Source organism: Fusarium oxysporum, chromosome 9 (assembly GCF_000149955.1).
Source record: "Fusarium oxysporum f. sp. lycopersici 4287 chromosome 9, whole genome shotgun sequence".
Taxonomy (NCBI): domain Eukaryota; kingdom Fungi; phylum Ascomycota; class Sordariomycetes; order Hypocreales; family Nectriaceae; genus Fusarium; species Fusarium oxysporum.
The window spans coordinates 116,814-143,650 of NC_030994.1; the positions used below are offsets into that span (position 1 = coordinate 116,814).

The 26,837-nt window shown below is 46.1% G+C and overlaps 11 protein-coding genes across 11 annotated transcripts; 7 read left to right on the plus strand and 4 right to left on the minus strand.

Moving 5' to 3' along the window:
- Window positions 1-208: 208 nt before the first annotated feature.
- Window positions 209-3,315, plus strand: FOXG_08885 (beta-mannosidase). Its single transcript, XM_018387917.1, has 7 exons — window positions 209-508; window positions 562-937; window positions 989-1,250; window positions 1,305-1,608; window positions 1,670-2,100; window positions 2,152-2,387; window positions 2,440-3,315. Exons 1-7 carry the CDS (start codon window positions 372-374, stop codon window positions 3,196-3,198), a joined length of 2,505 nt encoding a protein of 834 aa, XP_018245880.1. The 5' UTR covers window positions 209-371; the 3' UTR covers window positions 3,199-3,315.
- Window positions 3,316-3,591: 276 nt separating this feature from the next.
- Window positions 3,592-3,909, plus strand: FOXG_08887 (uncharacterized protein; the record flags this gene model as incomplete). Its single annotated transcript, XM_018387919.1, has 1 exon — window positions 3,592-3,909. One exon carries the CDS (start codon window positions 3,592-3,594, stop codon window positions 3,907-3,909), a length of 318 nt encoding a protein of 105 aa, XP_018245881.1.
- Window positions 3,910-4,097: 188 nt separating this feature from the next.
- Window positions 4,098-5,357, minus strand: FOXG_08886 (uncharacterized protein). The gene is made up of 2 exons (XM_018387918.1): window positions 5,142-5,357; window positions 4,098-5,033 (listed from the first exon to the last, which is right to left on the minus strand). Exons 1-2 carry the CDS (start codon window positions 5,237-5,239, stop codon window positions 4,184-4,186), a joined length of 948 nt encoding a protein of 315 aa, XP_018245882.1. The 5' UTR covers window positions 5,240-5,357; the 3' UTR covers window positions 4,098-4,183.
- Window positions 5,358-6,376: 1,019 nt separating this feature from the next.
- On the plus strand, window positions 6,377-7,502 carry FOXG_08888 (uncharacterized protein; the record flags this gene model as incomplete). Its single annotated transcript, XM_018387920.1, has 4 exons — window positions 6,377-6,461; window positions 6,515-6,826; window positions 6,878-7,294; window positions 7,357-7,502. 4 exons carry the CDS (start codon window positions 6,377-6,379, stop codon window positions 7,500-7,502), a joined length of 960 nt encoding a protein of 319 aa, XP_018245883.1.
- Window positions 7,503-7,890: 388 nt separating this feature from the next.
- Window positions 7,891-10,180, plus strand: FOXG_08889 (uncharacterized protein). Its single transcript, XM_018387921.1, has 2 exons — window positions 7,891-9,049; window positions 9,100-10,180. The coding sequence occupies exons 1-2, from the start codon at window positions 7,969-7,971 to the stop codon at window positions 9,939-9,941; spliced, it is 1,923 nt and encodes a 640-aa protein (XP_018245884.1). The 5' UTR covers window positions 7,891-7,968; the 3' UTR covers window positions 9,942-10,180.
- A 2,188-nt stretch (window positions 10,181-12,368) lies between these two features.
- FOXG_08890 (uncharacterized protein) lies at window positions 12,369-12,908 on the plus strand. Its single transcript, XM_018387922.1, has 2 exons — window positions 12,369-12,421; window positions 12,480-12,908. The coding sequence occupies exon 2, from the start codon at window positions 12,497-12,499 to the stop codon at window positions 12,692-12,694; it is 198 nt and encodes a 65-aa protein (XP_018245885.1). The 5' UTR covers window positions 12,369-12,421; window positions 12,480-12,496; the 3' UTR covers window positions 12,695-12,908.
- Window positions 12,909-14,858: 1,950 nt separating this feature from the next.
- Window positions 14,859-16,413, plus strand: FOXG_08891 (succinate-semialdehyde dehydrogenase; the record flags this gene model as incomplete). Its single annotated transcript, XM_018387923.1, has 3 exons — window positions 14,859-15,291; window positions 15,335-16,221; window positions 16,279-16,413. 3 exons carry the CDS (start codon window positions 14,859-14,861, stop codon window positions 16,411-16,413), a joined length of 1,455 nt encoding a protein of 484 aa, XP_018245886.1.
- Window positions 16,414-16,965: 552 nt separating this feature from the next.
- Window positions 16,966-18,718, minus strand: FOXG_08892 (uncharacterized protein). Its single transcript, XM_018387924.1, has 5 exons — window positions 18,339-18,718; window positions 18,084-18,276; window positions 17,874-18,027; window positions 17,637-17,818; window positions 16,966-17,577 (listed from the first exon to the last, which is right to left on the minus strand). The coding sequence occupies exons 1-5, from the start codon at window positions 18,678-18,680 to the stop codon at window positions 17,108-17,110; spliced, it is 1,341 nt and encodes a 446-aa protein (XP_018245887.1). The 5' UTR covers window positions 18,681-18,718; the 3' UTR covers window positions 16,966-17,107.
- A 743-nt stretch (window positions 18,719-19,461) lies between these two features.
- On the minus strand, window positions 19,462-21,839 carry FOXG_08893 (uncharacterized protein; the record flags this gene model as incomplete). Its single annotated transcript, XM_018387925.1, has 3 exons — window positions 21,762-21,839; window positions 20,733-21,608; window positions 19,462-20,675 (listed from the first exon to the last, which is right to left on the minus strand). The coding sequence occupies exons 1-3, from the start codon at window positions 21,790-21,792 to the stop codon at window positions 19,462-19,464; spliced, it is 2,121 nt and encodes a 706-aa protein (XP_018245888.1). The 5' UTR covers window positions 21,793-21,839.
- Window positions 21,840-22,341: 502 nt separating this feature from the next.
- FOXG_08894 (uncharacterized protein) lies at window positions 22,342-23,745 on the minus strand (the record flags this gene model as incomplete). Its single annotated transcript, XM_018387926.1, has 2 exons — window positions 22,342-23,235; window positions 23,290-23,745. The coding sequence occupies 2 exons, from the start codon at window positions 23,743-23,745 to the stop codon at window positions 22,342-22,344; spliced, it is 1,350 nt and encodes a 449-aa protein (XP_018245889.1).
- Window positions 23,746-25,558: 1,813 nt separating this feature from the next.
- FOXG_08895 (uncharacterized protein) lies at window positions 25,559-26,226 on the plus strand (the record flags this gene model as incomplete). The annotated part of the gene is made up of 3 exons (XM_018387927.1): window positions 25,559-25,825; window positions 25,880-26,127; window positions 26,181-26,226. Exons 1-3 carry the CDS (start codon window positions 25,649-25,651, stop codon window positions 26,224-26,226), a joined length of 471 nt encoding a protein of 156 aa, XP_018245890.1. The 5' UTR covers window positions 25,559-25,648.
- Between the last annotated feature and the right edge of the window lie 611 nt (window positions 26,227-26,837).

Here is a 26,837-nt window from a genome sequence, read left to right on the forward strand (position 1 = left end):
AGTGAAGCAGCATTTGATACGATAGCGCTAATTGTTGGTGTAGTTGCTCTGTGGGGTATGGCGTGAGTAGCCCGGGCCATGGCCTGAAACGGCGACGGAAGAGCTCGTTCCGCGGCTCATGAATGCCCACGTCCCGTACCAAAATTCGGAAACTAGCACGGAGATTGGTGGCACCAGTCAGGTCATCCCCATGATTAAAGTCAACCATGTAATGTATTATAAGCAGTTCACAAACAAGCCATTAAAAAATATCATTGCTCCCAGCATCCAACTTCATTGTCACGATTCGAATGCGAAAGACCATTCATACATCTTTGGCACTGGTATTTATCGACAAACGAATCTAGCCAGCAATATTCGCTGTCCTGATCATGATGCCTCCAATTGCACAAAGAACTCTGCTTGAGAAGGGGTGGTCATTCAAGAAAGTGACAGATGGCCATGATGCATGGAAGCCTGTGGCCAGAGTGCCCACGGTTGCCCATATCGACTTGATTGACAACGGAATGTTAGTATACAACGTTCTACATTCTTCCAGGTGCTGATCAATGAGCTCTCTAGCATTCCTGACCCATTTCTCAATATGAATGAGCTCGAAGTTGAGTGGGTTGGGGAGACGGCTTGGACTTACCGCACTACTTTTGACTCGCCGTCTGCCAACAGTAGATCAGTGTATCTTGTCTTCGAGGGTCTTGATACCTTTGCTCAAGTCAAGCTCAACGATGTCATAATACTCGAGAGCGACAACATGTTCCTCAGCCATCGCGTTGATGTTACTAACAAGCTTTCGAATGAGGGGCCCAACGTGTTGAGCATCGACTTCGACAGTGCACTACTAAAGGCCCGAGAGATTAAAGAGCAATATCCTGATCATCGATGGGAACTCTTCAATGGAGAGGCCGGACGCTTGGTTGTGAGAAAGGCTCAATACCACTGGGTACGGACAATGAAAGGAAGACAAGAGAACTTTTGCTAAAGAAACACGCAGGGATGGGACTGGGGTCCAGTGCTCAACACCGCCGGTCCATGGAAACCAGTCTGGCTTGAAGTGTCATCTGCTCACATCAATGATTTCCTCCTCAAGTACACTGTCTCTCCAGATCTCGAAAAGATCCAGGGCACGGTAGAAGTCGACATTGAGGGGCTGTATGACACGGCAAATGTCTCCATCAACTTTCAAGACGACGCCGTTTACACTACGACAGCTGCCAAGTCTTCTGACGGCCGTCTGGTTGTCCCTTTTGCTATAGGTACTAAACCATAAGCTTGTTTTCACAGTCCAAATTCTAACAATCGTCGATTAGATCAACCCAAGCTGTGGTACCCTGCTGGATACGGCCATCAGCCTCAGTACAGCGTGAGCGTCAGTATTGTCAAAGACAGCCAGAAGCTTGATGCAAAGACCAAGAAGACTGGTTTCCGGCGAAGTGAGCTTGTTCAAAAAGGCGACTCTCATGGAAAATCGTTCTTCTTCAGGATTAACAATATCGACATATTCTGCGGCGGCTCGTGCTGGATCCCCGCCGACAACCTTCTACCTCGAATCACTCCCGCCAAATACCGAGATTGGTTGAAGCTTATGATAGAAGGCAATCAGATCATGACGAGGTGAGAGATCATTTATGAGCTTTTGTGCTTGACATGGAATCACTGACACGATGGAATTCAGAGTTTGGGGCGGTGGCATCTACGAAGACGATGCTTTCTATGACTGCTGTGATGAGATGGGCATCCTTGTTTGGCAGGACTTCATGTTTGGGTGCGGTAACTATCCTGTAGGGCCATCACTCATAAAGTCGATTCGCAAGGAGGCAGTGCAAAACGTTGGCCGACTGCATCACCACCCTTCTATCGTCATATACGCCGGCAATAACGAGGATTACCAGGTGCAGGAGCAAGCAGGTCTCGAGTACAATCCAGACGACAAGGACCCTTCCTCTTGGCTCAAGTCCTCTTTTCCTGCTCGGTACTACTACGAGTATCTTTTACCGGAGGTGGTCAATGAGGTATCTCCAGGGATGATCTACTGGCCTGGATCACCATTTTCCGGAGGTAAAGACACTGCAGACAAGACTACTGGAGATCTCCACCAATGGAATGGTATGTGACTGGTTTCATCTTCTTTCTGCTTAATTACTAACATCTCCACAGTTTGGCATGGTACACAGGAGAAATATCAGGTCTTTGACAGGTTGGGTGGCAGATTCAACAGCGAGTTCGGCATGGAAGCTTTCCCAGCCTTGTCAACGATCAAGCACTGCATCACAGAAGATTGCGATCGTTTCCCACAGTCTCAGATGATGGACTTCCACAACAAGGCCGACGGCCACGAACGACGGATCGCTACTTACGTAGTGGAGAACTTCCGTCCTCTTCCAGATCTAGAGGTATGCATGCGCACCTACTAGAATCCAAGTTCTCCAGCTAACCCTTCAGTAGTCTCACATATACTTGACGCAAGTTTGCCAGAGCGAAGCCATGACTTTTGCGTACCGCAGCTGGCGTCGCCAATGGGGAGATGATCGTCGATGTGGCGGTGTTCTCGTCTGGCAGATGAACGATTGCTGGCCTGCCATCTCATGGTCCATCGTCGATTACTTCCTCACTAAGAAGCCAGCTTACTATTCTATTCGTCGAGCACTCAAGCCCATCGCTGCCGGAGTCCAACGACAACACCACGACTGGAGTGTCGTGCATGCCAGGCCAGCGAAGACTTCTTCATTTGAAGTTTGGGTTGCGAGCAGCAAGCAGCAGGAGGTAACTGTCACTGTTGAAATTCGCTTCATTTCTATCAAGACTGGCAGGGATATCAGGGATAAAATTGTCAAGGCCAATACTGTCCTGGTCCCGAATGGTACGACTGATATCCTCACTGGGCAGATTGACAATGCAAAGGATGAGCCGCATGTTATATCGGTCAGTGTCCTGCAGTCTGGCGTTTGTGTTTCCCAAGACGTCGATTGGCCTCAACCTCTCAAGTATCTGGACTTCTCCGATAGAGGTGTTGAGATTCAGGTCGGGCCAGATGGTTATCAGCTCACGGCTAACAAGCCCACCAAAGGCTTGGTCTTTGAGGAGCTACCAGGCGTCTCTTTGGAAGACAACTGTATCGATCTCATGCCCGGCGAAGTTGTTACTGTAAAGGCTAGGGGAAGTGAGACGCTATCTGGAGTCCCAAAATACAGATACCTTTATTAAGAGAGATAGAAGTAGAGCGAAAACGAAAATATAAGTTATAATATTAGTAGTTACTAATATAGATACAGCAGCTTATCTTAGAATATATATAAATTCAAGTTAGATAGCTATCTACGGCACTGTTAATAATTATAAGTATCGAATTAAATAACTAGGATAAGCTTTTATTATATTAGTAAAGATCATTATAGTATTCAATAACTAGTCTGATTTAATAAGTGTGAAAAAGCCCATATATAATAATAAAATATTATTATTATTAAAGTAATTACTTCTTTTCTCTTTTTATATCTCTAGATGACAAGGAGGTACCCTAGTCGAAGCCAGTCCATCTTCGGCCTACCCTATACACCATCAGCAATATTGCGTTTGTGCATTCATTATTTGCGCAAGATGAAGAGACATATGAAGACGACATCGTCCATCGCCAACACCCCTGTTGCTATTCTCTCTTTCATGGTTCAAAATGTAGGCAACGCTGAAGGCAGAGAAAGTGTTCAAATCTATGTCGCACGGCCCAACGGAATCGGCAGGTTCCCTGAAAAAGAGTTGCGAGACTTGATCAAGGTCGACCTTGGTGCAGGGGAAAAGAAGACATATTCTGTGCAATTGACAATGAAAGCATTTGCGTATTTTGATGCGCCAGCGAACAAGTGGACGGTGGATGCTGGTGACTACAAAGCTTGTTTGCACTGCAGAGTAGAAGAATAATTCTCTGAGATAAGGTAGAAGATCAAATACCAGATTTAAAGGATGGCTTCAGCGGTAGTAAGGTTAGGTTGTGTATCCATGACAACAAGAAGCAACATTTAAAATAAGACTATTTTTCGGAACATTCACCCAGTGGCTTTCTGCAACATTTTCTATGTATTCTCGCAAGTTCGAATAAAACAAATGAGAGACACAGCAAGCATAATAATTAACTACCAAAAGTCAAAGTCATAATGGGATGTGTTCTAGGCAGCACGTTATGACCCATCTACATTTACAATCTCGCCTTGGTTAACTCGGTGTCCTCTACCCACTTGCCACCAATTGGACGTCCTCCGCGCAAACGCGTCAATGCGACACCATCTTCGACAGGAGCGAACAGCGGTAATCCTGTTTGTGCAATGCCATAGTCACGAATCACCGCTTGACCTCGGGGCGACACAAGGTACAAGAAGAAAGCGCGTACGTGATGCGCCATGGGGGTATCCGCCTCTGCCATCTCTGGTGAGAATGAAGCATAGCAACTGTTCATCAGAATATCCCTTGGCTGAGTTGGTTCGAAGAAGATGGTAGAATTGGAAATGGTGCCAAGTCCAGTTTGTCGCAAAACTGTTGACCGATCAGTCAGGAAGTAGGCGCCAGCAGCATCGGCCCCTTTGAGAGCTTCTGGTGGTGTTAGTAAGCTTGTCTTGTACCAGGAAGATGTTGATGCTTGGTCTTCCCATGGCTCTCGGCCAGTCAAAGACCAAATTTCGCGTTCTTTCCACATAGTGGCGGAATGGTCGGCACGGCTGTGGAAGAGGCAGCCCGAGGCAGCGATCTTCTCAAAGGCATCAGTTAATGAGTCTGCGGATGCCAGTCCCGCAGGGTCTGAGGGGGGCCCTGCTAGGCAAAAGTGGTCGTGGAATACGCATCCAGCCGTATATGACCATCCCTCAGCCTGAGCTAAAGCTTCCTGGTCGCGTTCATAAGTCAAGGCAAAGTCAATGAACCCTTTTAGTAGCGCGAGCTGCGTGTTGCGGGAGTGGTTACACATCCACTCAATCAAGCCATCTTTGCGTCGAGACTCCAAGTAGTCTTGGGCAAGTTCTTTGACCAAGCCAGTGGCACCTGCACCACCGTTTCTAGATGGATGACAATTGTCAGTGACTTGTCAGACAAAGGGTCAGATAGATAGGTAGGTAAACAAGGAGCAGAAAAACAATGCGCCGTCTAACTAGAGTCTGACATACCCGATTCGAAGCAACACATCTCCAGCTTTGCCGTATGTTTCAAGAGCATTTGCATCAATCTCTCCGTGTGAGACAATGGCAGTCGAGCGTGATGACATGACGGCAGTTCAGAAGAATTTTCAATATTTTATCAATTGTCGATAAGGCCGGTTGGTATCGAGGCAATGATCTCACTGTGATGATAAAAGAGGCTTTGCAGTGCTCCATCATTTGGTGGAAATGTGCCGCGAGTCATCCCCGCCGATGGAGACGGCTATTATGGCGGTAAATGAAGTGAGAACGCCTTATTCCCGAGTAGCCTATCGGCTAATCCTCATAATTAGATCCGTAACCCCAAGCCAAAATGATGCTTCCCCGCAAAGTAACCTTATGCGGGAGGGCCCATCCCCGCATATTCTGATGAGTTCTGGACCTGAGGTAGGCAATTGACGGCAATTGAAGAAATTTCCGAAGCGTACCTCATCTGCTAGTAAGCCAAGCCTTTACGAACATAAATTGCGACTCTTGCATTATTTACCTTGGGACTTTGCTCCTCTTTATCCCTAGTTCAAAATCTTCAACGTCATTAGCCTCTACTTTGTCTACAACCAACTATCCAGAATGGCACCTCATTTATCCCCAGCGAAACATTCGGGGCCTCAACCCTCTTAGAGGCAGCAAATAACTGCAATGAGTTATGGTGGCGCGACCCTGGTCTACGCACGCTCAATTTCTGGCTGGCAGTATTGTTTTTGAGCCCCTTCATGATTGGTTTTGATGGCAGTCTGATTGGTGGGCTGCTTGCTATCCCTCACTGTAAGTCACATATCCTGCAGTTCTCCGCAGTTGGGGGTTACTAACAGGACTTAGGGCTCAAAGGTTCGTTTCCTCGCCAATGCTGCTTCCTGACAACCTGCAAGACCTTGGCTTGCCCAACGCAAACCAGCAAGGACTCATGATCGCAGCACAGTCTTTAGGTGGATTGATCGGTTCCCTCCCCACAAGCTACTTGATGGATAAGTTTGGCCGTAGAAGGTCGTTATTCTGGGAGATATCTTGGTCATTGGTTCAGGTATTTACTATCCTTCACAGCTTGATGACTTCTGATTCTAACCTTACATAGCTACAGGGCAAGCGTTTTGTCGATCATGGGCATCATACCTTGGTACACGACTTGTCGTAAGGCACCCTCAAAACCTTTGGAGTTCTCAGATCACCTCGGCGTTGGTATAGTTATCTGCTTGTGTGCAGTCCCCATGCTTATAACCGAGCTTGCTCATCCAAGACAGAGAGGAACTGTTGGTTCTCTCTTTGGCAGCTTCTTCTTTCTTGGCGCCATTGGTAAGTCATGCTCCTAATCTCCAACTGTTAAACACGAACCCGCAATGTCACAGTTTCGACATGGACTACTTTCGGCACTCTGCATATCTCGTCAAGCTGGAGTTGGCAGATTCCCACCCTTATGCAGATCCTGTCTGCCGTCATCCAAGCATCCCTGATCATGTTTGTACCAGAATCACCTCGCTGGCTTGTCAAGATGGGTCGAAATGCAGAGGCCAAAAACTTCTTCGCCACATACCATGCTAATGGCATAGAAGATGACGAGCTGGCTCTTCTCGAGTACACCGAAGTCTGTCAAATGATCCATGGCGAGGCATCTGAACAAACGGCTGGCTGGCTGAACTACATACGTACGGGCCCAAACCGTAAGCGACTCTTCATTACTCTCATGGTTGCCTTGTTCGCACAGTGATCAGGCAATGGAATGGTTAGCTATTACTTCGTCCCGGTACTTCAAAGTGCTGGCATCAACGGCGGTCTTCAAATCTTCAACTGGTTGATGGTTATTTTGGCTTCCCTCTTTGTGGACAAAGTCGGCCGACGCAAGCTCTTCCTTGGATCAAGCATTGGTATGCTCGTGACCTTGATTGCAGTCGCAATCTGTAATGAGCGATTTCTTGCTACCGGCAACAAATCTGCTGGCTACTGCATGATTCCCTTCCCCTTCCTCTTCAATGGAGCAAACGACTTTGCGTACTCCTCTTTGCCAACCCTCTACAAGGCCGAGATCCACCCTTTCGACTTGCGTGCAAAGGGAGTATCTATTAGTTTGGCCTCTGCTTTTGGGTTTGGTTTATTCAACCAATACGTCAATCAGATCGCTCTTGAAGCTAGTAAGTGCATGCATTACTGCATATTCGATGATTGAATACTCTTGCTGACTTTTGCATTACAGTCACGTGGAAGTACTACCTTGTATTCATTGCTATTGTTGCGTGCCAGCTGCCCATAATCTACTTCATCTTCCCTAAAACCAAGGGCTTAACTGTTGTAGAAGTCAGGTATCTTTTTGAAGGTGGTAGCACTGATTCAGTTTTATAAGACCTCCGGTCCAAGGACAGAAAGCAAAGCATGGAGTCTCTGCATGTTGCTGAGAATGCTTAAGCAGGGTTCTGGTGCTTACAAGGACCCAATTCTATTAATTAGATACAAATATTAGCCTACGATGTACAGATAATTATTAAAGAGTCCTCTAAGCTTATGACGACTTGTCTAAGTCTTTTTATTCCTTAGGACTAACTGCTCGAGGTCTTTGAGTTTTCTTACCCTAGGCAAGCTAAGCGCTCAATGCCAGTCTATAATTAGCAATTCTCCACCACAACCCCTGTCCATCATCACGAACCCATTGTCATTGGACAGTCTTGCCCCTTTTTAGCGCATCAGTCAGATTCCCCAGCCATCGCTTTATGGGTACCCACGCTTGGCATCAAGAAAAACCAAGTCCTTGAGACCTCACAAGCACCTCAATCGAATTATCATCACTAAGACACGTACTGCGGCTTCTCAAATGTCCTCAACAGCTGTACCAGACCCGAGCTCTGGCGGAAGCAGTGACGACAATACTGAGCTTATCATTGCCGTGGTTGCGCTGGTCATCTCCGTCTTGGCCTTTGTCATTGCGATTCTCCAGGCACTGCAACAGTATCTCGCCACAGCGACCGGTTTTTCATCATGCAGTGAAGCTGTCATAGGGAAATGGGCACAGTTTGCTCGGCGTCGGATGATCTGGTCCGAGTTCCGTTTCGAGGTCCAGTTTGAGGCTCCAGTCATCTTCGTCGCCAAGCCCAGCAACACCAGGGGACCACTGGGAGATGATGCCCTCGCCAAGGACGAAAGCAAGAAGATCATTCGACTCGATGGCGGGAATGACAATTTCAAGTACACAGATACCGTCAAGGAATTCGACAACGAGTACAAGCAGAGCACGCAGCGCATCATTCACACGGCTGATAATGAGAAGGCTACCTGGTATGGCTTACTCATGGCTATTGTCAGGATGGAGAAGGAATCTCGCGAGTGGCAAGGCAAGAAGTCAGCTGAGTGGGTCAAGGCAGCTGGTCCACGTCCACCAATTGACACAGAAGAGCCTCATGCTCATCACTCGCTAGTCGTCTGCATGCAGAGAAAGCGACGTACGTGGGATAGCATGCCCAAGGACTTCGCAAAGCCTTATGCCACAACCACAATATCGCATCTTGTAGAAATCGCGGGAATGCTGGGCATTCATTGGAGAAAATTTGATCTCAATACCGACCAGTATCGCGGTCAAGGTAACGGGTTTGTTCTATATGGCTCATACACGGACGGTCTTGGTATCACCTTCAACTTTCAGAAGCAAGGACCAACCTGGTTCGAGAAGAACCGGGTGATCCCCAACTACAACGTCAAGCAGCTATGCTTCGGCATGGCCCCAACGATCTTCAACCAGGAGAAGAAGGTCTATGCTGATGAGGCCAAAGGAGCTGAGAGTCTTCAGCTGGGGAGTCTGGCTGAGATTGCGAAGACGCTCGTGGTACTGGGATGTGATATCAATACAGTCAACTATTTCCGGAAGCCTGACCAAGCACGCCACACTCACTTGTTTGCGGGTAAGTTGCCCTTTGTTGGGTTGATCGAAGTGAAAATTGACCTTTAACAGTTCCATTCGAAATCCTTGGCATGGTCGGAGAAATGCTTCATATAAAGGGCACCGTCTTCCGTATGCTTCCAAACCCGACCGTTTTCTACTGGGATCCCAGCTCTTTTTCTCTTTCAGCACTAATGACGGAATACATCAACTGTTTGAGGCGTCTTCATGAGACAACCTTGAAGGATAGCGAGCAAGTGAGCAAAATCCTCAAGTGGGCAGAAGCGGACGAAAGGTTCCCGCTCCTTCGAACCGAAGGATCAACGCTAGATATTTTTGGCGAAGACATCAATGGTGCAAACCTGGTCAATCACCTCAACAATCTCCGATCAGGAGTCGAGTTGTGTGATGAGTACTTTGGCAGGATGAAGAAACCGGGATTGTCGATGATCAAGAGAGTTGTGCGTATGCATATCCAAGAGGTCATGGGTATTCTGCACGAGAAGAACGAAGTCGACAATACCACGAAGAATGAAGGCAATGATGAAGCTTTTGACGATTCGCCTATTACTATTCACGACATTGATTCGGCATCAGGCGAAGACAAAGAGACTCTTTTGATTCAGATGTACTTTGACCGCATCCGACAAAACGTCGTCCGGAATCTCAGCAAACAGGGTCTGCTAAGTAAGCGCATGAAAGGAAGACAAGATTCTTTTGTCTCGGAAGATGATAGGAGCGCAACCCGTCCCAAGCATTTAGGAAGGTTCGGGGACAAAGAGCTCAACGAGGCTTGGTGCGTACTTATGTTCCGTATGCTGTGCTGGTTGCAGTTGCACGATTTCCACAAAATGGATATTCACATCAGCAAAAGCGACGCATACGCGAGTCGCATTCCGGTTTATATCGTCTAATTGCTGTATAATAATACCAAGTTTGAAACGGGAACATCAACTACAGGTTGCGGAGGCTATTACGGAACAACAGCTTTACAGTTTGCTACCCTTGTATCAATCTCGGTAAATTGATAGAAATACTTTAAGCTTTAGGGATCAGCAAAAGTTCCAGATGCCTGGATTCTCTCGTTAACCCTGTTGACCAGTTCATTCGTGAGGCTCCCTTTTTACTTGGTTTGAGAAACAGGAACACGCGCTCATCGTTATCTCTCGCACGCCATTGTCTACGTAAACGAGGTAAGGTGCGCGATGCAAGCATCACCTGTTAGGTCTATCAACTTCAAAGGTAAGCTTCGTGATACTTCCTGGCTGCTCCTGGACCACAGAAGTTAGCTGGTATGCTAGAAACGCTGCCGTTGCCACAACTACCCAGGAGTACCATCAGGCACCGAACTTCTCGTGGTATTACCTTTATGGATTTCCCTTACATAGGCCTCGACTGGGGTTCCTAGAGTTAGACTAGAGCATACACCGGAGGACACGGCAGTTAGAGCGTTGCCAAGGCAAAAGCATCCGGCAATGTCCGTCCGGCCTGACATACTGTTTCCTGGTGCATGTTTTTGCTTATCCTTCGTCATAAAATAACTCAAACAAGGCTTCTGGGAAAAATCATTCCCGTGTCGCTGATAACCTACAAGTCTTCGAGATCGGACGAATAATAATGAAGTCCTAAAGCGAGTTACAATGGAATCAACATCGGAAAACATAAACACCCTTGATCTACGGCACCGAATAACCGCTTATGAGCGGATATTCCACGCAAAACTGTCAGGTGCGGATGGAATGGACTCCAAGCATGTAAGACAATGTGGGCCCCAGAAGAAGTGAAGAAACAGTGGCAAAATACACGACCCAGCTGTTGTCGTATATTGAAGCAAAACCTCTGAGAGTTGAACTGTTGATGCAACCTTCGCGTTTTGGAGCTATTCAGCAGTGCACCACCGACAGAGTACACGATGGTACTGGTAGATCCGGAAGAGTAGACGATCAAAAATGGGTCCTGAAAGTGAACTCTTTCGAAAGACAATTCGCTTCGACCATTGGACTTTGAGACAAACTGAGAACCATTGGAATGCTTGACACGTATTTCTGTGGCGGCGTGAGTTGTGCCTGTGAAATGAGACCTCTAAAGCCAGGTATCTTCTGCAGGCCTGCGGTGATCTCGGTCATCTTGCCCAGCAGAACATTACGCTTCCCATTGTATAGAGTCGTGTCACTCATGAAGACCCAGCGAGGTGGAGTTTGCTGTAGTCTTGGAAGAACACCGGAAACACGACGGTTGGTGGAGCTTGAGGAGAATATGGCACCCAGGGCAGCATCCATATGTAAACCAGCCCGTTGACCTCAACTATAATATAAATCGCGCATTTACTTAGTCGCAAATACAAGGGCCAATATTGGTAATGGTTTCACATAGAATAACAATACGAGGGAGAATCTTAGGCGGACTGGTCGCCTTGCACTGGTAAACGTGCAACGTCTGTCTTACTGGGTACGGTGAACTGTATTATATTATGCATTTACTCGGGCAGTTTACACAGACTTACGGATAGTGCGGCGCTAGCTTTTGAAATAAGCTTTGGCCCCCTGAGCTGTCGGCTTTTGTGCCCCGGAGTTAAGCAAACATACTTTTAGTCAATTAGTGCACCCCAACGAATGGCTTGAATTGTATTTACGCGAGAACCACGACTCAAGAGACAATAAGATAACGCTACGTCCGCCATGATACATAATCAACGCGACCCGGCTGCAAGATATTTAAACAATTCCTTCTTGAGAATCCTAAAGAAAGAGTTACCTCGATTAGAGTTTAAACCGACTTGATCCTGGACCACTTGTGATACCACGACGCGTATTACACTGTCGATCATAACACGTCATACGAGTCAGTATCTCAAACCAGGAAATGTCGGTAACTTGGGAAAATGCGATGTTCAACACAGGGTCCACTATATCAAAGTCTATTTAACATAAAATGCAGTGCTTGATAATCCAGAGCAACAGGCAGTACAGAATGCAAGGCACCAGGAGCTACACAACTAATTTTCTTTTATTGATAATAGTTTTGGCCAGGTACTGTAATATTTTAGTACATTAAATAGAAATTGGTACTGTATTAAATTAAAGAATATATATGATAAGGCAGGAGTTATCTCAAGTAGACCATGTTGATGGAAAGCCCACCAGAATGCATAAGAGCAAGGGCCAAGACATGTGGGCCATATCTCCATATAACGTGGGTCGATTTTGATGATCTAAAGCTTGGGTGTCTTTTGTCAAGCAATACAATACGTGTAACCAGTTCCCACGTAACATAATACCAAAAGAACTACCTATATAAACCCAGGCAAACCCACTGATAGATTCCTTTATTATCTACTCAATAGCTCTCTGTATTTAACACTATTTTCATCTCCAATCTCTAAACGCCCATTAAGGTAGGTCCCTAACGACTAAACATCACCCAGCTTCGATTAGTACTAACGACATAGCTAGACTCATACATATATACAATGAGGTTGTCAGTTATTGGTCTCCTTTTCGGCCTAGTCGCCATGACCAACGCGCAGTGCTACAACTGCATTTATGCAAACGGTGCACCCTCATGCGACGCATGCCCCAGTGCTATTCCCAACGGATGTGGTGGCTGCATTGGCGGTTGCCCTGCTGCGGAGGGTGGAACTTCATCTAGTTACGAGGTGGACTGTTAGAGCGGGTTGGTAATGAGACTGTTGTAAGGAGAACTGTTACATCACTTTGGTTGTAGCAAGTTCGATTGATAAAATACGATCCGGACTTGTTCGAGAATAAAATTGAAGGAATAGTGAAGAATGTTTCCTAAAGAATAATATAAGACAAGTCACAAGACTGTGTTCGATACTTCATTGAATACCCAAACTCATCCAAATTTGCATGATGGCGGAAACACCTCTTCCATTCCTCAGCTCCAACTAGTTCGGTCCCTTCCAAGCGTTATTGTGTCGGTCTACTCAATTGGAAGCCGATTTCTCAAGGCACACATCTCCACTACGACATGGTGCATGGGACCCACTGACGTCGTTTTAGTCGGCCTTTTATGATGTCCGTTTTACAAGAACAGTTCTATGCCTAGCACGTTTTCCGTCAAAGAGCCTCGGTTCATCAAGCTTTTCGCCGCCCAGTTACCCAAGAGTTCTCCATATTCCCTATCAAAGCCATGGAAGTCTTTGCAGATGAAAGCTGTGATATCTTGCATCAGACAGTTGGAAGGACAAGGCGTTGATTTAGATGATTGGGTCCAGTGGTACGCTTTCGAGTCATCTCCGCCATTAGATTTCAGCGACGTTTCGGCTTCGTAGAACAGAGGAAAGATGTCCAATCTATGGTCAGTGGCATCAATTGCTCCCTTGAGCCCGCAGCTATGATTGCTCAAGTGCCTGCGATTAATCCCTGGATGATCGGGAACAACTATGTCACCAAGTTCCTGGCGCGGCAACCCTTTGTTCGGGTGCCAGATCCCGGGCGAACCGTTGTCAAGGTAGAACACAAGACCGCATTATGTCAAAAGGCGGAATTTCCCTGATTGGTCCGCTTCGCCTCTTATCAGCCCAAGCTCCATTGGTATCTAAGGAGACTGGCATGTCCTCCTTTTAGCATAGAATCAAAGCTCTCTAAAACATTTCTTATGTTCCTCTTTGATGTGACTACCACACATTGAATTGAAGCTTTCTCATAAGTTAGTAATACGGCAGACCCACTATAACAAGATCGACCTGAATTCCTCGGATCGTTGAGATAAGAAAATGGCAAGGGGAAGCAAATAAATCAGGAGGACTTCGTAAACCATTTGTTAACTAACATGTATACTATTCAAGTTGCCCCCAAGAAGTTCACTGGTTCAATAAGCTCACATAACTGCTTAAAGTTTCGGAGTTAGTGACACAACGGACATATCCTTACGCCTTACGGGCCTACCATCTAGTGAGTTCAATATGACCAATCAAATGAGGCTGGGCTGCTCACAGCGCAACACTTACTGCTTACAATTTTCAGCCAGTTCTATATATGTATGAGGATAATTATAAAGAGAGCTAAGGATCTGTGCTGAAAATTCCATATCCGCGGATGCTCGATCGCCAAATGGTGTGTTTCGAACATAGGAAGCAAAAGCGAACTGCCATTCTGTGGCAGCTGTCGATTTTCGCCCTTGTGCACAGTCCTTTAATACTATCGGTTAAAGCGTCTAGTGGTACTGCAGGAACCGCTACTATGCAGACAACTAACAACAGTGTGACTATGACAATAAGGAATGTAGCGAGCGATACTAGTGCGAAAAACAATGCGATGAACACTACTTTGACGTTCGCCGGGCCTTCGGTTCAGGATAAGGTGTCTCTGGAGTATCATAACAACATCACGTTTGCAGCTAATGATACGATCACAGTGCAGTTGAGTGGTAAGATCTGGTCGGCTGCAGGACAACAAGCCTCTATTGTTATCAGTTTAAGCTGGAATGATGATAGCTGGAATAATACATTGTTCCTGCAGCGTAGTTCTACACAATGAAAACGAAACTCGGGTCATAGAATAGTTTTGGAGTCAGAAATTTAATCGAAGCATGTTAGTGAACTATACCTATTTAGGAAGTGCGAAACGCATCTTTACTCCGATTACCAACTCGCACTTGTCAAACAACCGGCTGTTTGCCGGCGGCACGTGCTGTATCTCCAAATGTAACCGAGCCATGTCTATTACAAGCTTTTCAAGCAGGTATTTAACTGAGTAATAAACACAGGTTATACCGACAGTCTGATCATACACTCTGAACATCCCACAAAGATTATCACTGCTTCCATGCATCTTGATCTTCACAGACCTTTAATTCAACGCAACAATATGACGCAGCGACCTTTCAATCTTTTCAACCAGGATCTTTTCCATGAAGCATCATACGTCCACGGAGAATGGGTTCAAGCAACGTCTGGCAAAACCTTTGTCATCACTGATCCCGGCAGCGGCATTGTTTGGGCTACTTGTCCTGATAATGCTGCTGAAGATGTAAACAACGCAGTCCAATCTTCTTACAGGGGATTTCTTGAGTACAGAGGGTTCACTGCACGTAAAAGAGCCCAGCTGCTACTAGAATGGCACCGCTTGATTGCCGACGCTAAAGAAGACCTTGCAAAGCTTCTTACCTACGAAACTGGAAAGCCTCTTGCTGAAGCACGTGGAGAAATCGACTATTCTCTAGGGTTCGCTTGGTGGTTTGCTGGCGAAGCTGAACGAATCCAAGGCACAATTGGGGGCGTCCAGCAATGCAGAAAGAAGAGTGCTTACGATCAAGCAACCCATTGGTGTGACTGTTGCTCTAGTCCCATGGAACTTCCCTATTGCCATGATTATGAGAAAGGCCAGCGCAGCCTTTGCTGCCGGCTGCTCTATGATTGTCAAACCGTCACCCGAAACGCCTCTGTCTTGCTTGGCCCTAGCGGATCTAGCCACCAGAGCTGGATTCCCAGCAGGCACATTCAACGTCCTAACGACCTCTTTGGAAAATACCCCTGGTCTTTCCGAGGCTTTATGTACTCATCCTTTAGTCGCCAAGGTAACTTTCACCGGCAGCACTAGGGTGGGCAAGATTGTTGCTGGTCTTTGTGCTCAGGGCCTTAAAAAGTGCACACTGGAGCTTGGTGGAAACTGTCCTGTTATTGTCTTTGATGATGCTGACATTGATCAAGCCATCGACCAGATCATGACATTGAAGTGGAGGAATGCGGGCCAAGCATGTATTACGGCAAACCGAGTATATGTTCAAGCCGGCGTCTACGAGAAATTTGCCGCTGCCTTCTCTGGGAAGACCAGCAAGTTCAAGACAGGTCACGGCGCTGATCCCGCCAATAACTTCGGAGCCGTCACTACGCTTGTCGGTCTTCAAAAGGCTGAATCACAGGTCAAGAATGCTCTTGAAAACGGGGCTAAGCTCAGAACTGGATCTGGAAAACCACTTGTGTTATCTTCCTCGGGAGAGAGCAGCCAGTTCATGGAGCCGGTTGTTCTTACTGGAATGACACAGGATATGCAGATGGCCAAAGAAGAGACATTTGGTCCAGTTTGTGGCCTTTTCAAGTTCAAAACAGAAGAACAGGTTGTCAAGTGGGCCAATGACACTAGCCTGGGTCTTGCAAGTTATGTCTTTACCAAAAACTCGGACCGTTTGTGGAGGTTGTTTGAGGATCTAGAGGCAGGCATGATCGGCTTAGTAAGTAGAAGCAGTCTAATTCAATGTTACTGTCCCCGAGAAACTGACATACTATAGAATACAGGAAATGGCTCTGCCGCGGAGAGTCCCTTTGGAGGCATCAAGCAATCCGGTTACGGAAAGGAAAGTGGCAAAGATGTTGCTGTAGCAGAATATCTTGTTGAGAAAACTGGGACTTTGACAGTCATGTGATAGTTTTAATGGGTGACGGAGAATGGTATGATGCGCTGGATATGGGTCGCGTAGTTGTATATTTTCTATACCTAGTTTGGACTCGAATAAAGTTGATAGGAAAAAAGGCGTACCCGATTGTCTAGAGATCCAGTAAGCTCGGCGGAAGTTCCCATCTGTTCCTCCTGACATGGTCATGCAATGACATTGTCGTGATCTGGTATTTGAAGGAAGAGGATAGCAAGAAGTTAAAACATCGTTTTCTATGGATATACCCTTGAATTGTGCAGCTCATCTAAGGATTTTCATACGATTATACTCGTTTTCTTAGCTTCTATGCCCATAAAAGCGCTCAGCTAACACCCTCTATATATTAAAAGAATTCATCGAAGACTCTCCAAAGCTGCCCAGTATAGATTGCATTCTCTACTAAACCGTGAAATATTAACTATTAATGCGTTGAATATAACTCTTTATACAACTTAGCTTACTACCGTACCTTCCGAGTGTGAGCGTTATTATTCTCAAACCGAGATTATTTATAAGTACATAAAAATAGCTCAAGAGGCCATTCCGAGTTTTATAACATCAATCAATAATATCATCTCACAAGGATTCATAGCAAACAAATATGCAAGCTTTAATAACATGTTCCTTATATATAGCTATTGTCTTCCGATAGAATAGTATGGTCTCATATGTACATTATAGGCTTCTAATTAAGAAACTCACTTCCAGCAAAGTCTCCCAAACGCGTAACTTCCTCCAAGCACTGAGCAATAACATGTAGAGCTTTAACCAAATCCCCCTCCGTAATTGTCAAAGGTGGGCTAAATCTCAAACGATCCGCACCAATACCGACAAGCACACCGTGATGAGCAGCGAGAGCCTGGACTCTTCGAGGAGTCACGCCCGGTATAGTTTGATCAAGAACCAAAGATTGGAAAAGCGCAATCCCCCGAAGCTCTTTTACGTGTGGTGGGTTGAGCTCCTTGATTGTCTTCTCCAGAAGATTTCCGAGACGTTCAGAACGCTCCGAGATCTTCTCGTCTTCCAGAACATCCAGCGTAGCTAGAGCAGCGGAGAGAGCAATAGGGGAAGCTCCATACGTTGAAAGAACTTCATTCTTGTTCAACAAATCCATGACATGCTTCTTGCCCATAATGACGGACATGGGGTAGTAACCTATGGCAGATTAGTCAACCATGATAATTCTGAGCAAAATCAATTAGAACTTGACTAACCTCCCGTGATGCCCTTGGCCATGGTCACCATATCGGGCTCAAGTTCTGGTTCGTGGTGAAAGGAAAGGTCTTTTCCAGTTCGCCCGTAGCCAGCCTGGATCTCATCACAAACCAAGAGGACATTATGCTTTCTGCATAAGTCTTGTGCAGCTTTCAAGTAGCCCTTGGGAGGAACAACGGTTCTGATACAATAGTCAGCGATTGGGCACTCGGATTGACTGTTCGTTTGGTACTAACCCCGCCCAGCCTTGGACTGGCTCCACGAAAAATGCAGCAATCCTTTCGCCATCCTGCTCAAATACTTCTCTCAAAACATCCATGTCTCCAAAAGGGACAAGTTTACTGCTTGTAGGAGCGTATGGTCCAATGTTAGGAAGATGTTGTCCGAAATCTGCGTTCAATGGGTTTCAGCACAGGGAGTTATAATTTAAAAATGGTAGAACAAACGTTTCTGAGAAACTGTGGCCATGGGCATGGTAGATAGTGTCAGACCGTGATAGCATTGGTCAACCGTGAGAATATGAGCCTGATCCTGCGGTATTCCTTTCTTGAGATAAGCCCATTTGCGAGCGATCTTGACGGCCGATTCGACTGCCTCAGATCCACTCAGCATGGTCGCAATTGAATCAAAACCGAATTTCTAAGTCGGGATTAGCATCTGTCATCTCATCAAAGCTTAGCTGGTATTCCGTCATTACTTACTTTAGTGAGCCGCTCTGCGAATTCCACGTACAATGGGCTGATGTGAGCTGTTCCACTTAGCGGCATCTTGTAGACCTGGTCCGCAGCTGCCTTGGCGATCTTGGGATGAGAATAGCCAAAGTTCATGACGGCAAATTGGCCAATGAAATCGATATATTCCTTGCCATCTACATCGGTGATGGTATGATCCTTGGCTGATTCAACAGCAACTGGCAGGGTTGGGAACCCTCCCCTGATGTGCTTGGACCAAGTCTCTACATGGCGCGCAGTTTTTTCAGACAGCAAGGGTGTACTGCTGAGTTTGCTGGTAGGTAACTGAGGGCTGGCTGAAGATGGAGCCATGGTGTAAATTGTCCTTGGTCAGCCTGGGTAGTTGTATCAAGCTGCCTGTTGTAACTGTTGAGACATCCCGAGCCTCATGGGAACTATTTATCCATGACCACTGGGCAACCGGAGCATATCCGGTTGCCATCTGAGCACAGCAATGTTTGCGGCTCGCATTTCCAAGTTGGTAAAAGTAATGATCTACGTACTCGTGAACCTGAAGTGACTCAAAACTTTGTCTGAATCCATTCTTGGGGTTATCCACTATTATCCAAGATCTTTACTGGGATGGTTACAGGCTGTGGAACCGGTTCGCAGACCGGAGCAGGAGCCGGGACGATCCGGTCCCCTCCTACTCGTGGATAGGCTCGCAAAAGAGTGGGGAGTTCGCAGCAAATTATGTCCAATTTTAGCATGCGACACGCACTTCCATTTTGGGCTTAAGTTATCATACTGTACTCCACCCAGAACCCGCCGCAATTCGTGGTCAATATTTGCCATGCAGTTTGGTAGCGTGGTTAGATTGCTCTATTGGCTACTGGAAAGAGGCGTATGGATGGGGAATTCGACAAGCAGGGAATAATTATGAGTCTGATAGGCAAGTCTTTTCTTCTTCCTTTCTCTTTCAACAGTAAATGCTTCATATAGTAGATTTACTATGGTGGCCACATAATTCCAATGTCAACTTTTGTCCCACGATATTGAAGCCGGCGCTGGAATTATAAGTACCTCCAAGATACTATTGTCTCCAGTACAAGATGTCTTTGTCGGGTTAAATTCCATATTAGATAGCTATTTCCTAGAGTATAAAATGCATTGCTTGAGAGTCCTTCATTCGGACATTCATATCGTCATCCATCCAAGGAAGATCCCAAGGCCCTTTGAGCACCAGGTCATGATATTCCCCATCGCTCATACTCCAAATATCTTCTGTCAAAGACATCATAAGCTCCCTAGAGCGATCTGGATATATAGCTATCATCTCAGCGTGCTTGTGGCGCACCCACTCACGGTCTAAAGGCACGATGGCCTCTCGCGCAGCCATGTAGAATGGAATTGGCAGTGAAGAATCTGGCCCGCACCCCGGAGGAAGTCTATCGATAAGAGTGAAAAGATGTTTTCGGTAAAGTTGAACTCGACTCGACGCTGTGGGATCCAAAAATACTCGCCGGGCGAGGAGAAGGTGCGCCATCCAGTAAAAGCATGCATTGAGGGTGCTTAGATGGTCATCTTGCGAGGCCGTGCCATGACCAGACACGGGGCTGTTTGATCGAGCAGCTGGATTCAGTGGCATTGGGTACTTTCGTGATCCCCAATCTCGCATAGTCGTTTCGAGTTGATACGCTTCAGCGAGCCGTACGTCGTTTTCCAACTCAACGTCGGTTGCCAATGTCGATATCCTCGCCAAAAAAGACAGTACAGGCTGAGGGCAGCCAGTAAGTTCGCGAAAGGATGGCCCATATACGTCAGCTTCCTCATGCTGCTGATACAAGATAAAATATTCGGGTGCGAGGGGCTTTCGGCGCCGTAAGAGAGACATGATGACGTCGATCATGGCAAATCGCTGCACCAAGAAGCGAGAATAGAATCCTTCAGGCATCATATCGATGTATCGTAGTTCAACCACCAGCTTGAACGCATTCCGAAGATGTGTGTCCGTCGTGAAGCTACCAGTCATAACCTCCGAAGCGATGTGGATGAGATATGCAGCAAGAGTGACTTCTCTCGGAGATAGGACTGAAAAGGCATGATTCTCTATGGATACAGATGACTCTTCCCTAGTATTGGAAAATCGCAGATATCGTTCCATACTCCGCAACAATCTCAGAGCTTGTGACCGACGCTCTTCCACAACTCTCAGGTCACCTCTGCAATAGTTGTACATATTTGCAGCCGAAACATACAAGAATGTATGTAAGAGCAGTGGATATGAGACGGAGACTCTGCAAAGCTCTCGAAACGGATTTCCAGGGCTATCAAGAGCTGGGATCCGAGGGGAAGCATCGGTCATAACTGACAAGGCATAATGTGAACTTGAGTAGGTAGACGATGGAGTTTCAAGAAACTTACAATAGTTAAACGCGATTTCCTCAGTGCAAGTGGGAAGGCTTGATGCTAGCGGTCCAAGGCTGTGCTGAAAGGTCTTAGTGGAACCAAATACGGGACCGGTACTAGATTTAGATCTATTGGCCTCATGTTCGCTTTCAATGATTTCTAGCGAAGGGTCGGCGTCAGTTAGGACAGAACTCCGCTCGACACTTTTCGGGTCCAGCACCAATTGCTCGCTTGTGATGTGGCCTGTAGCTGTTATTTGATTATCGTATTGGGCGGATAATGTCGTAAGGTCCTGATCCATCACAAATGCGTTCAACCAATTGCTGTCAAACTGCACATTTGAAAGGTCGTTGAAATATAAGCTCATGTCGCTATTACCTTGAGTCAAAACCTCGAAATCCTCCGGTGAAGACACTTGCTGGCGTGTAGTGGCAGGGCTAATAGAGGACAAGGACGCGTGCGAAGTATCTAAAGTTGGTACGGGTCTAGAACGAAGCCCATCCTGGTGGTCACTTCCCGGCGACCGTAGCTGGCTGTCGTTTTCGTAAGGGGCCGGGCCTGAGTTTGGGCTTTGGCCTTGACTGAGAGTCTGGGTTTCGTTTTGGCGTTGGTTCAAGACCTGACGGCCGATACCGCTTTGCTGTGCATCTTGCATTTGGGCGCGAATACGCCGTTGTCGGCCCCGATTTTGGGCCGTTTTTCGCCTCTCCTCTCGATCAATCCTGTTGGTACCTCCGTTGAACGAAGTATCAGGAATAACAAACACGTCGTTGACAGGCGCCCAACGAAATTCGCTTATGTAGTCGCAAGTGCGGCCTGACTTTTGGCAGAGCGTACAGACAGGTCGCTTCTCATCGCATTTTCTATGACGCTTCCTGCAAGTCAAGCAACCTAGTGAGCCGATTAGCCAGGTAACGATAGATGCAATCAGAGAAAAACAGGGGACCCTTATCTCAGCCAACAGGTAATATAACTTAGAATAAGTCAAGATAAGGGCTAAAGTAAAACAGAAACGTGTATATGTATACTTGTTTTTAAACGTACCTTGTCGTGAACGAATTTCAGGTCGCTGCATGATAAGACTGCTCTTCGAACAGATTGATTGTTAGAGATGAGTGGAAATGAGATCAGGGATGCGTTAAGGAAGTTGCGGGGTAAAGAAAATTCCGGGGTAAAAAATTCTAGGGCTTGAGATTCCAAAAAGAGCAAAACGTAGGAATTTAGTTACGTTGGCAGAGTTAAATATTGAGGTACGTAGTGGCTGAACTGTCTAAAAGTTATAGTAGAGATTGGCGCGATTAGGTACCTAATTAGTGCTTTAGAACATGTACCAGAACTCAGCGCAACGCAAGAACCGATTATGTGGCTATTAAAGCACCTCTAGAAGAGGACAGTTACTAATTTCTATTGTCTCTCGATTTAGCATATATTCTTATCCTAATATACATATACAGTTTGCGCCACTAAGCTTATACTCTACAGAACTATTTTATACTTATATTTACTTAAGGCCAGAATAGGAAGCACTAGGTTTGTATTTCTCTTGGTTACAGATATTTGTGCTGGCAAAAAATGTGTTCAGGCTTGCTCAATAACCCTTCCTAGCTATCCCGACTTCTGAACATCAGCCACTAGTCTTCTTATCTCCATCCAGTTCTTGACCACACACCTCACCTCCAACGCTAACCGCATCGATAACACTCAATGGAGACAAATCCGGTTGATTCAATGGCGCTAACCAAGGCTCACTACAGCCTCTGAAGTATTTATGGCCGAAAAAGAGAAGAACAAACAGTGGGATCCCAATGTAAGCAGTGATAAAATCGACTGCGTTCCATTCCGACAGGAAGAAAACCTGGAAGCCGTTGAGGAGGCCAATGACGGTGAAAAAGAAGATACAAAACCACGCGCTTGATTTGCCTAGTCTCGCGCGGTAGGGTAACCTGTTTCGATCGACGCCTTGGACTTCGAGGGCCTTACGGAAACGAATGTAAGACCAAGAGAGCAAAACCCATGAGAAAACAGACGATATGTTGATTATGTTGACGAGCCAAGTCAATATTTGACCCGCACTTGATCTGACATTCAAGTAGGCCAGGAGAGCCGCCAGGCCGCTCGCAGTGACTGACCAGTAAGGTGTTCCATATTTGTTGGTATGCGCAAAGAACTTAGGTGCATACCCATCAATGGATAGGGAGTACAAAGATCGCGATGAGAGATAGCAATAGACATTACCTGCGGACCATGCTGAGAGTAAGATAATGGCGTCGATAATATGGTCCAGAACTCGAATATGTGCCGTCTTAATGCCAATAACGAAAGGTGATGAGCCAGCGCCAGAACCACCAGATGTAAGTTCCGGTGCGTCTGCAGGGCAGATCAAGGTGACGAAGAAGACTGGAAGGACGTAGAAGAAAGCTAATCGGAAGAGAAAAGCTCGAGCAGCTTTAGGCAGTGTTTTTGCTGGGTTTTTCGTTTCGCCGCCACACACTGCAACCATCTCAGCGATAAATCCCATCTACGTTTTGTCAGCTTAGTGTATTTCCAGCAGATCAAGATAGTCATATCTTACCGGAAGCACAATGCTCACTAAAACACCAAGAAAAGCGAGCAAGCTGCCAACACTACTCTCCAGGATCCATGGCTTTATTGGAGTGTCCCAGTTCCTGCTTCCAACCCGCTCCCCGGTCGGTCCTCCACCCGCGACGATGAGGATGGACAGTATCATTATGCCAACAAGCATTGTGACTTTAAGTGAAGAGAATAAAAATTCAGCTTCACCGGAATCTTTGACGGGGAGATAGTTGAGTCTAACAACAACAACTAAAAGGATCGTGAGAAAGACGGCATCGTGAACCGGGGGATTCCAATAGTGAATGACAAGCGTGGATACGGTGATTTCGAAAGGCACAAGGATGGCGTAGGCAAACCAATAGTTGTAACCCATGGCAAAGCCAAAAGACTTTGAGAGGAATCGAGTCGGGTAGTAGTCGGTGCCAGCACCATTGAGTGGAACAGCAGCCGCCATTTCGGTCAAGATCGTAGAAAAGATACCTATAACAGAACAAATAAAAGCAAAGCCCACGAAGCAGAACACGGGGCCTCCTTTCGCTAACGTTTGACCGGTTCCTACTAAGAATGCAGCGCCAATGCATCCTAATCAAGACGCGAAGCATTAGTAACAAGTCTCTAGACAGTTGACTCCTGTATACATATCAAGTCAACTTACCTCCAGTAGCAATCATATATAGATGCCTTGACTTGAGCTTGCTGGAGCTCTCATGAGGTCTTCTCCCGGAAGCTTCGTAGTTTATCTCTGTAGACGGTGACATGACTTCTTTGTCTTTATTATTATATTTTTGTTAAATGAAAAAGAAACAAGAGGCTATAATATTTCTGGGAATTATATCCGGAGCATTTTCTAGGTTTTAATAATACAAGAATATTTAGTAAGCCTTCGACTTGTCACTCCTTCACAACAAGCTCTAAAGACGATTAAAGAAAAGGTTGCCTATCTCTTAGCTGACCGAGGCTCAGATGCGGCCAAGTACACCGTAAAAGGTAATGCGACTCGCAATATGTCTGGGGCCGTGCACTGGCTTGGGATTTAGGGTAATTGGTGTCTCTATGCGGAGGTAATGAAGTATCCAGAGATAGGGCTATAACTTTTTATGACAGCAGCGTTAACGTTATACGTACCCTACTTTTTCCGCTAATTACGAACTCCACATCAGAAAGCGGAGGTAAGGAATGCTGAAGATGATGCTCTAAACCATGCCTAATATCTTAGGGGTTGAGAGAGAGGATACTGCACGGATTGATCGCTTTCTTGGACGCTTGAGTCTTACATTTGGCCGTCTTGACGGATTCACTGACCGCCACCTCACCCTTCATCGAGCTGCACATGTCATTCCCACCAAACGCAGCAGTTCACTATCTTGCGACGTAATTCTGTCCGACGGGAAAGTTTTCAACACTTTCAATCGACAAGACGATTGCCCTGAGTGCTGGTGGTCTTGATGTCATCCTTTATCCAGAACGCTGGCTAGGTACGAACTGAGAGAATAACAAGATGGACCGACCTACCATAACAGTGAGACAATTGAATATAGATCTTGAAGATTATTTGCCTTCATGAACGTGCATTGGCAAGAAGCAGCCATGTACTATATATATACCAACAACTAAATGAACACTTGTATTCGGAGGGAAACGCTTGTACATAAATCCTTGACAAGTTAAATATGTACCGTCACAGTTCAATTGAGATAAGCGGGATTGGCCCAGATCGGCAAATGGAATGATGACGGGGTCTTTGCCTAAGTCTTGTCTTTTAAACACAATCTATTGTGTATTCACATGCATCAGTATTGCCTCGGCATTTGGCCAAATGGTACATATGGCTTTCACGATGCCTACCTGGCATGTCGGTAGCCTAGGGTGTTGATCCGGCATTGAACCTACTCTCTAGTCGCGCTCTGTATCAAGCTTTCGGATCATTTTTAAAGCTAATTTTATTAACTAGTGGTTGGTTCCAAGCCTACACACTCTATTTACCGCATAAAATTGTTGTTGGTACGAACCGCGCTCGAGCCTCGGCTAGATTCCATGTCGCAAACTAGACCTAATTCTGAAAAGCCAGTCAAATAGGTAGCTTCTAGATAATTTTCGGGTTGCCTGCATTTGCGCGTGCTGCATTCAACTGCGTCATCATGAGAGGCTATGATCTGATTTTAGTAGCTTTGCTGTCTGAATGCTCTGGAATCACTTATGGAGTGCAGGGGCTGGATTGTGAGCCTTGGCTTTGACCTCTGGACCGTTGTTACCTTGATATCCATCGCGTGATATAAAAGGTCAGACATATTCTCAAATTTCTCACCCTGGCATAGAATTTACAATCTGTGTTAAGAATCGAATCGAGAACTGAAGGGATGAATATGGATGCCAAGAAAGACAGCAGACCTTCGCAAGCACAAAAGGCACAGCGGCCCACTAAACTGGTGCTAGGACTGCGAGCTCTCGTTCTTGGGGTCACAATCGCTGGAATCGTCGTCTCCTCTATCCCTGCCCCGAAGAACTTTATCGCAATTGGAATATTGGGACCGGCTGTAAGAAAACATATATATCGCCATATTCTGACCTTCTATACACTAACAAATTAGTTTGTCACGACCTTCTGCTGGTCGCTTATAGAACTTGTCTACCCGTTGGTCAGAATCTTCCCACCTGCCTACATATCGTTTCGTATCTTCATAGACAGCTTCATTGTTATTGGGTCAGTAATCTGCCTGATATGCTTTGGCTTGTTCCGGGATTGGTGGCCCGGGGGCAGCGCTCTCAGTTCAAGCGAAGCACCGTTAGCCAGGGAGATATTATTCCAAGCAGCCCTGGGACTTGCCTGCGCATCGACGTAAGTTGTATTGCTCAGTCCATGATATGCTGATCTAACAAGTCTCTACTTAGCGTCCTTGAGATCATTCTTTGCATTACTCAACTTCTAGAATACTAGTCTGCATCCAAGGATACAGGGAGGGATCGGCTTAGCTTTAGCTTTTGAAATCTTGAAAATAAAGAGAACCTATCTTGATCTTGACATTATAGCTGACCGCTTATATTGACTCAGCTCTCTCCGGTCACTCCGTAAAATCAGCTCTGATATCCTCTAGAATATATTCCAATTATAATTTGCACCTGATTAAACTACGAGAGCCATACGGACAAGGCCAAGGTGAGAAGAAATAAATGCCTGAGATACTGGTTAATACATACTTGTAAATTGGATTACAGTTCCCAATTGTCCCACACTTTTCGTCGAACCTCGCAGACGCCGTTGCAGGTCCTGCTACTACAGTACCAGTCCATATAGACGCTCGACCCGTACTCTCTTATGAAGCCGAACTCGGTATAGTAACTCGCAAGGATGCAAAGAACACCACAGTAGCAGCATTATTGAATTACATACTAGGCTAAATAATATGCAGTAAAGTCTCGCGCGAAACTTTCAAATACATGAAGCATCTAGAGGCCCGTTCTGCTACGCCGAGTCTTTCACAAGTTCGCCCCCATACGATCGTCCACCCGAGCGAACTCCCAAGCCCTATTGCGAATTACAGCAAAGGT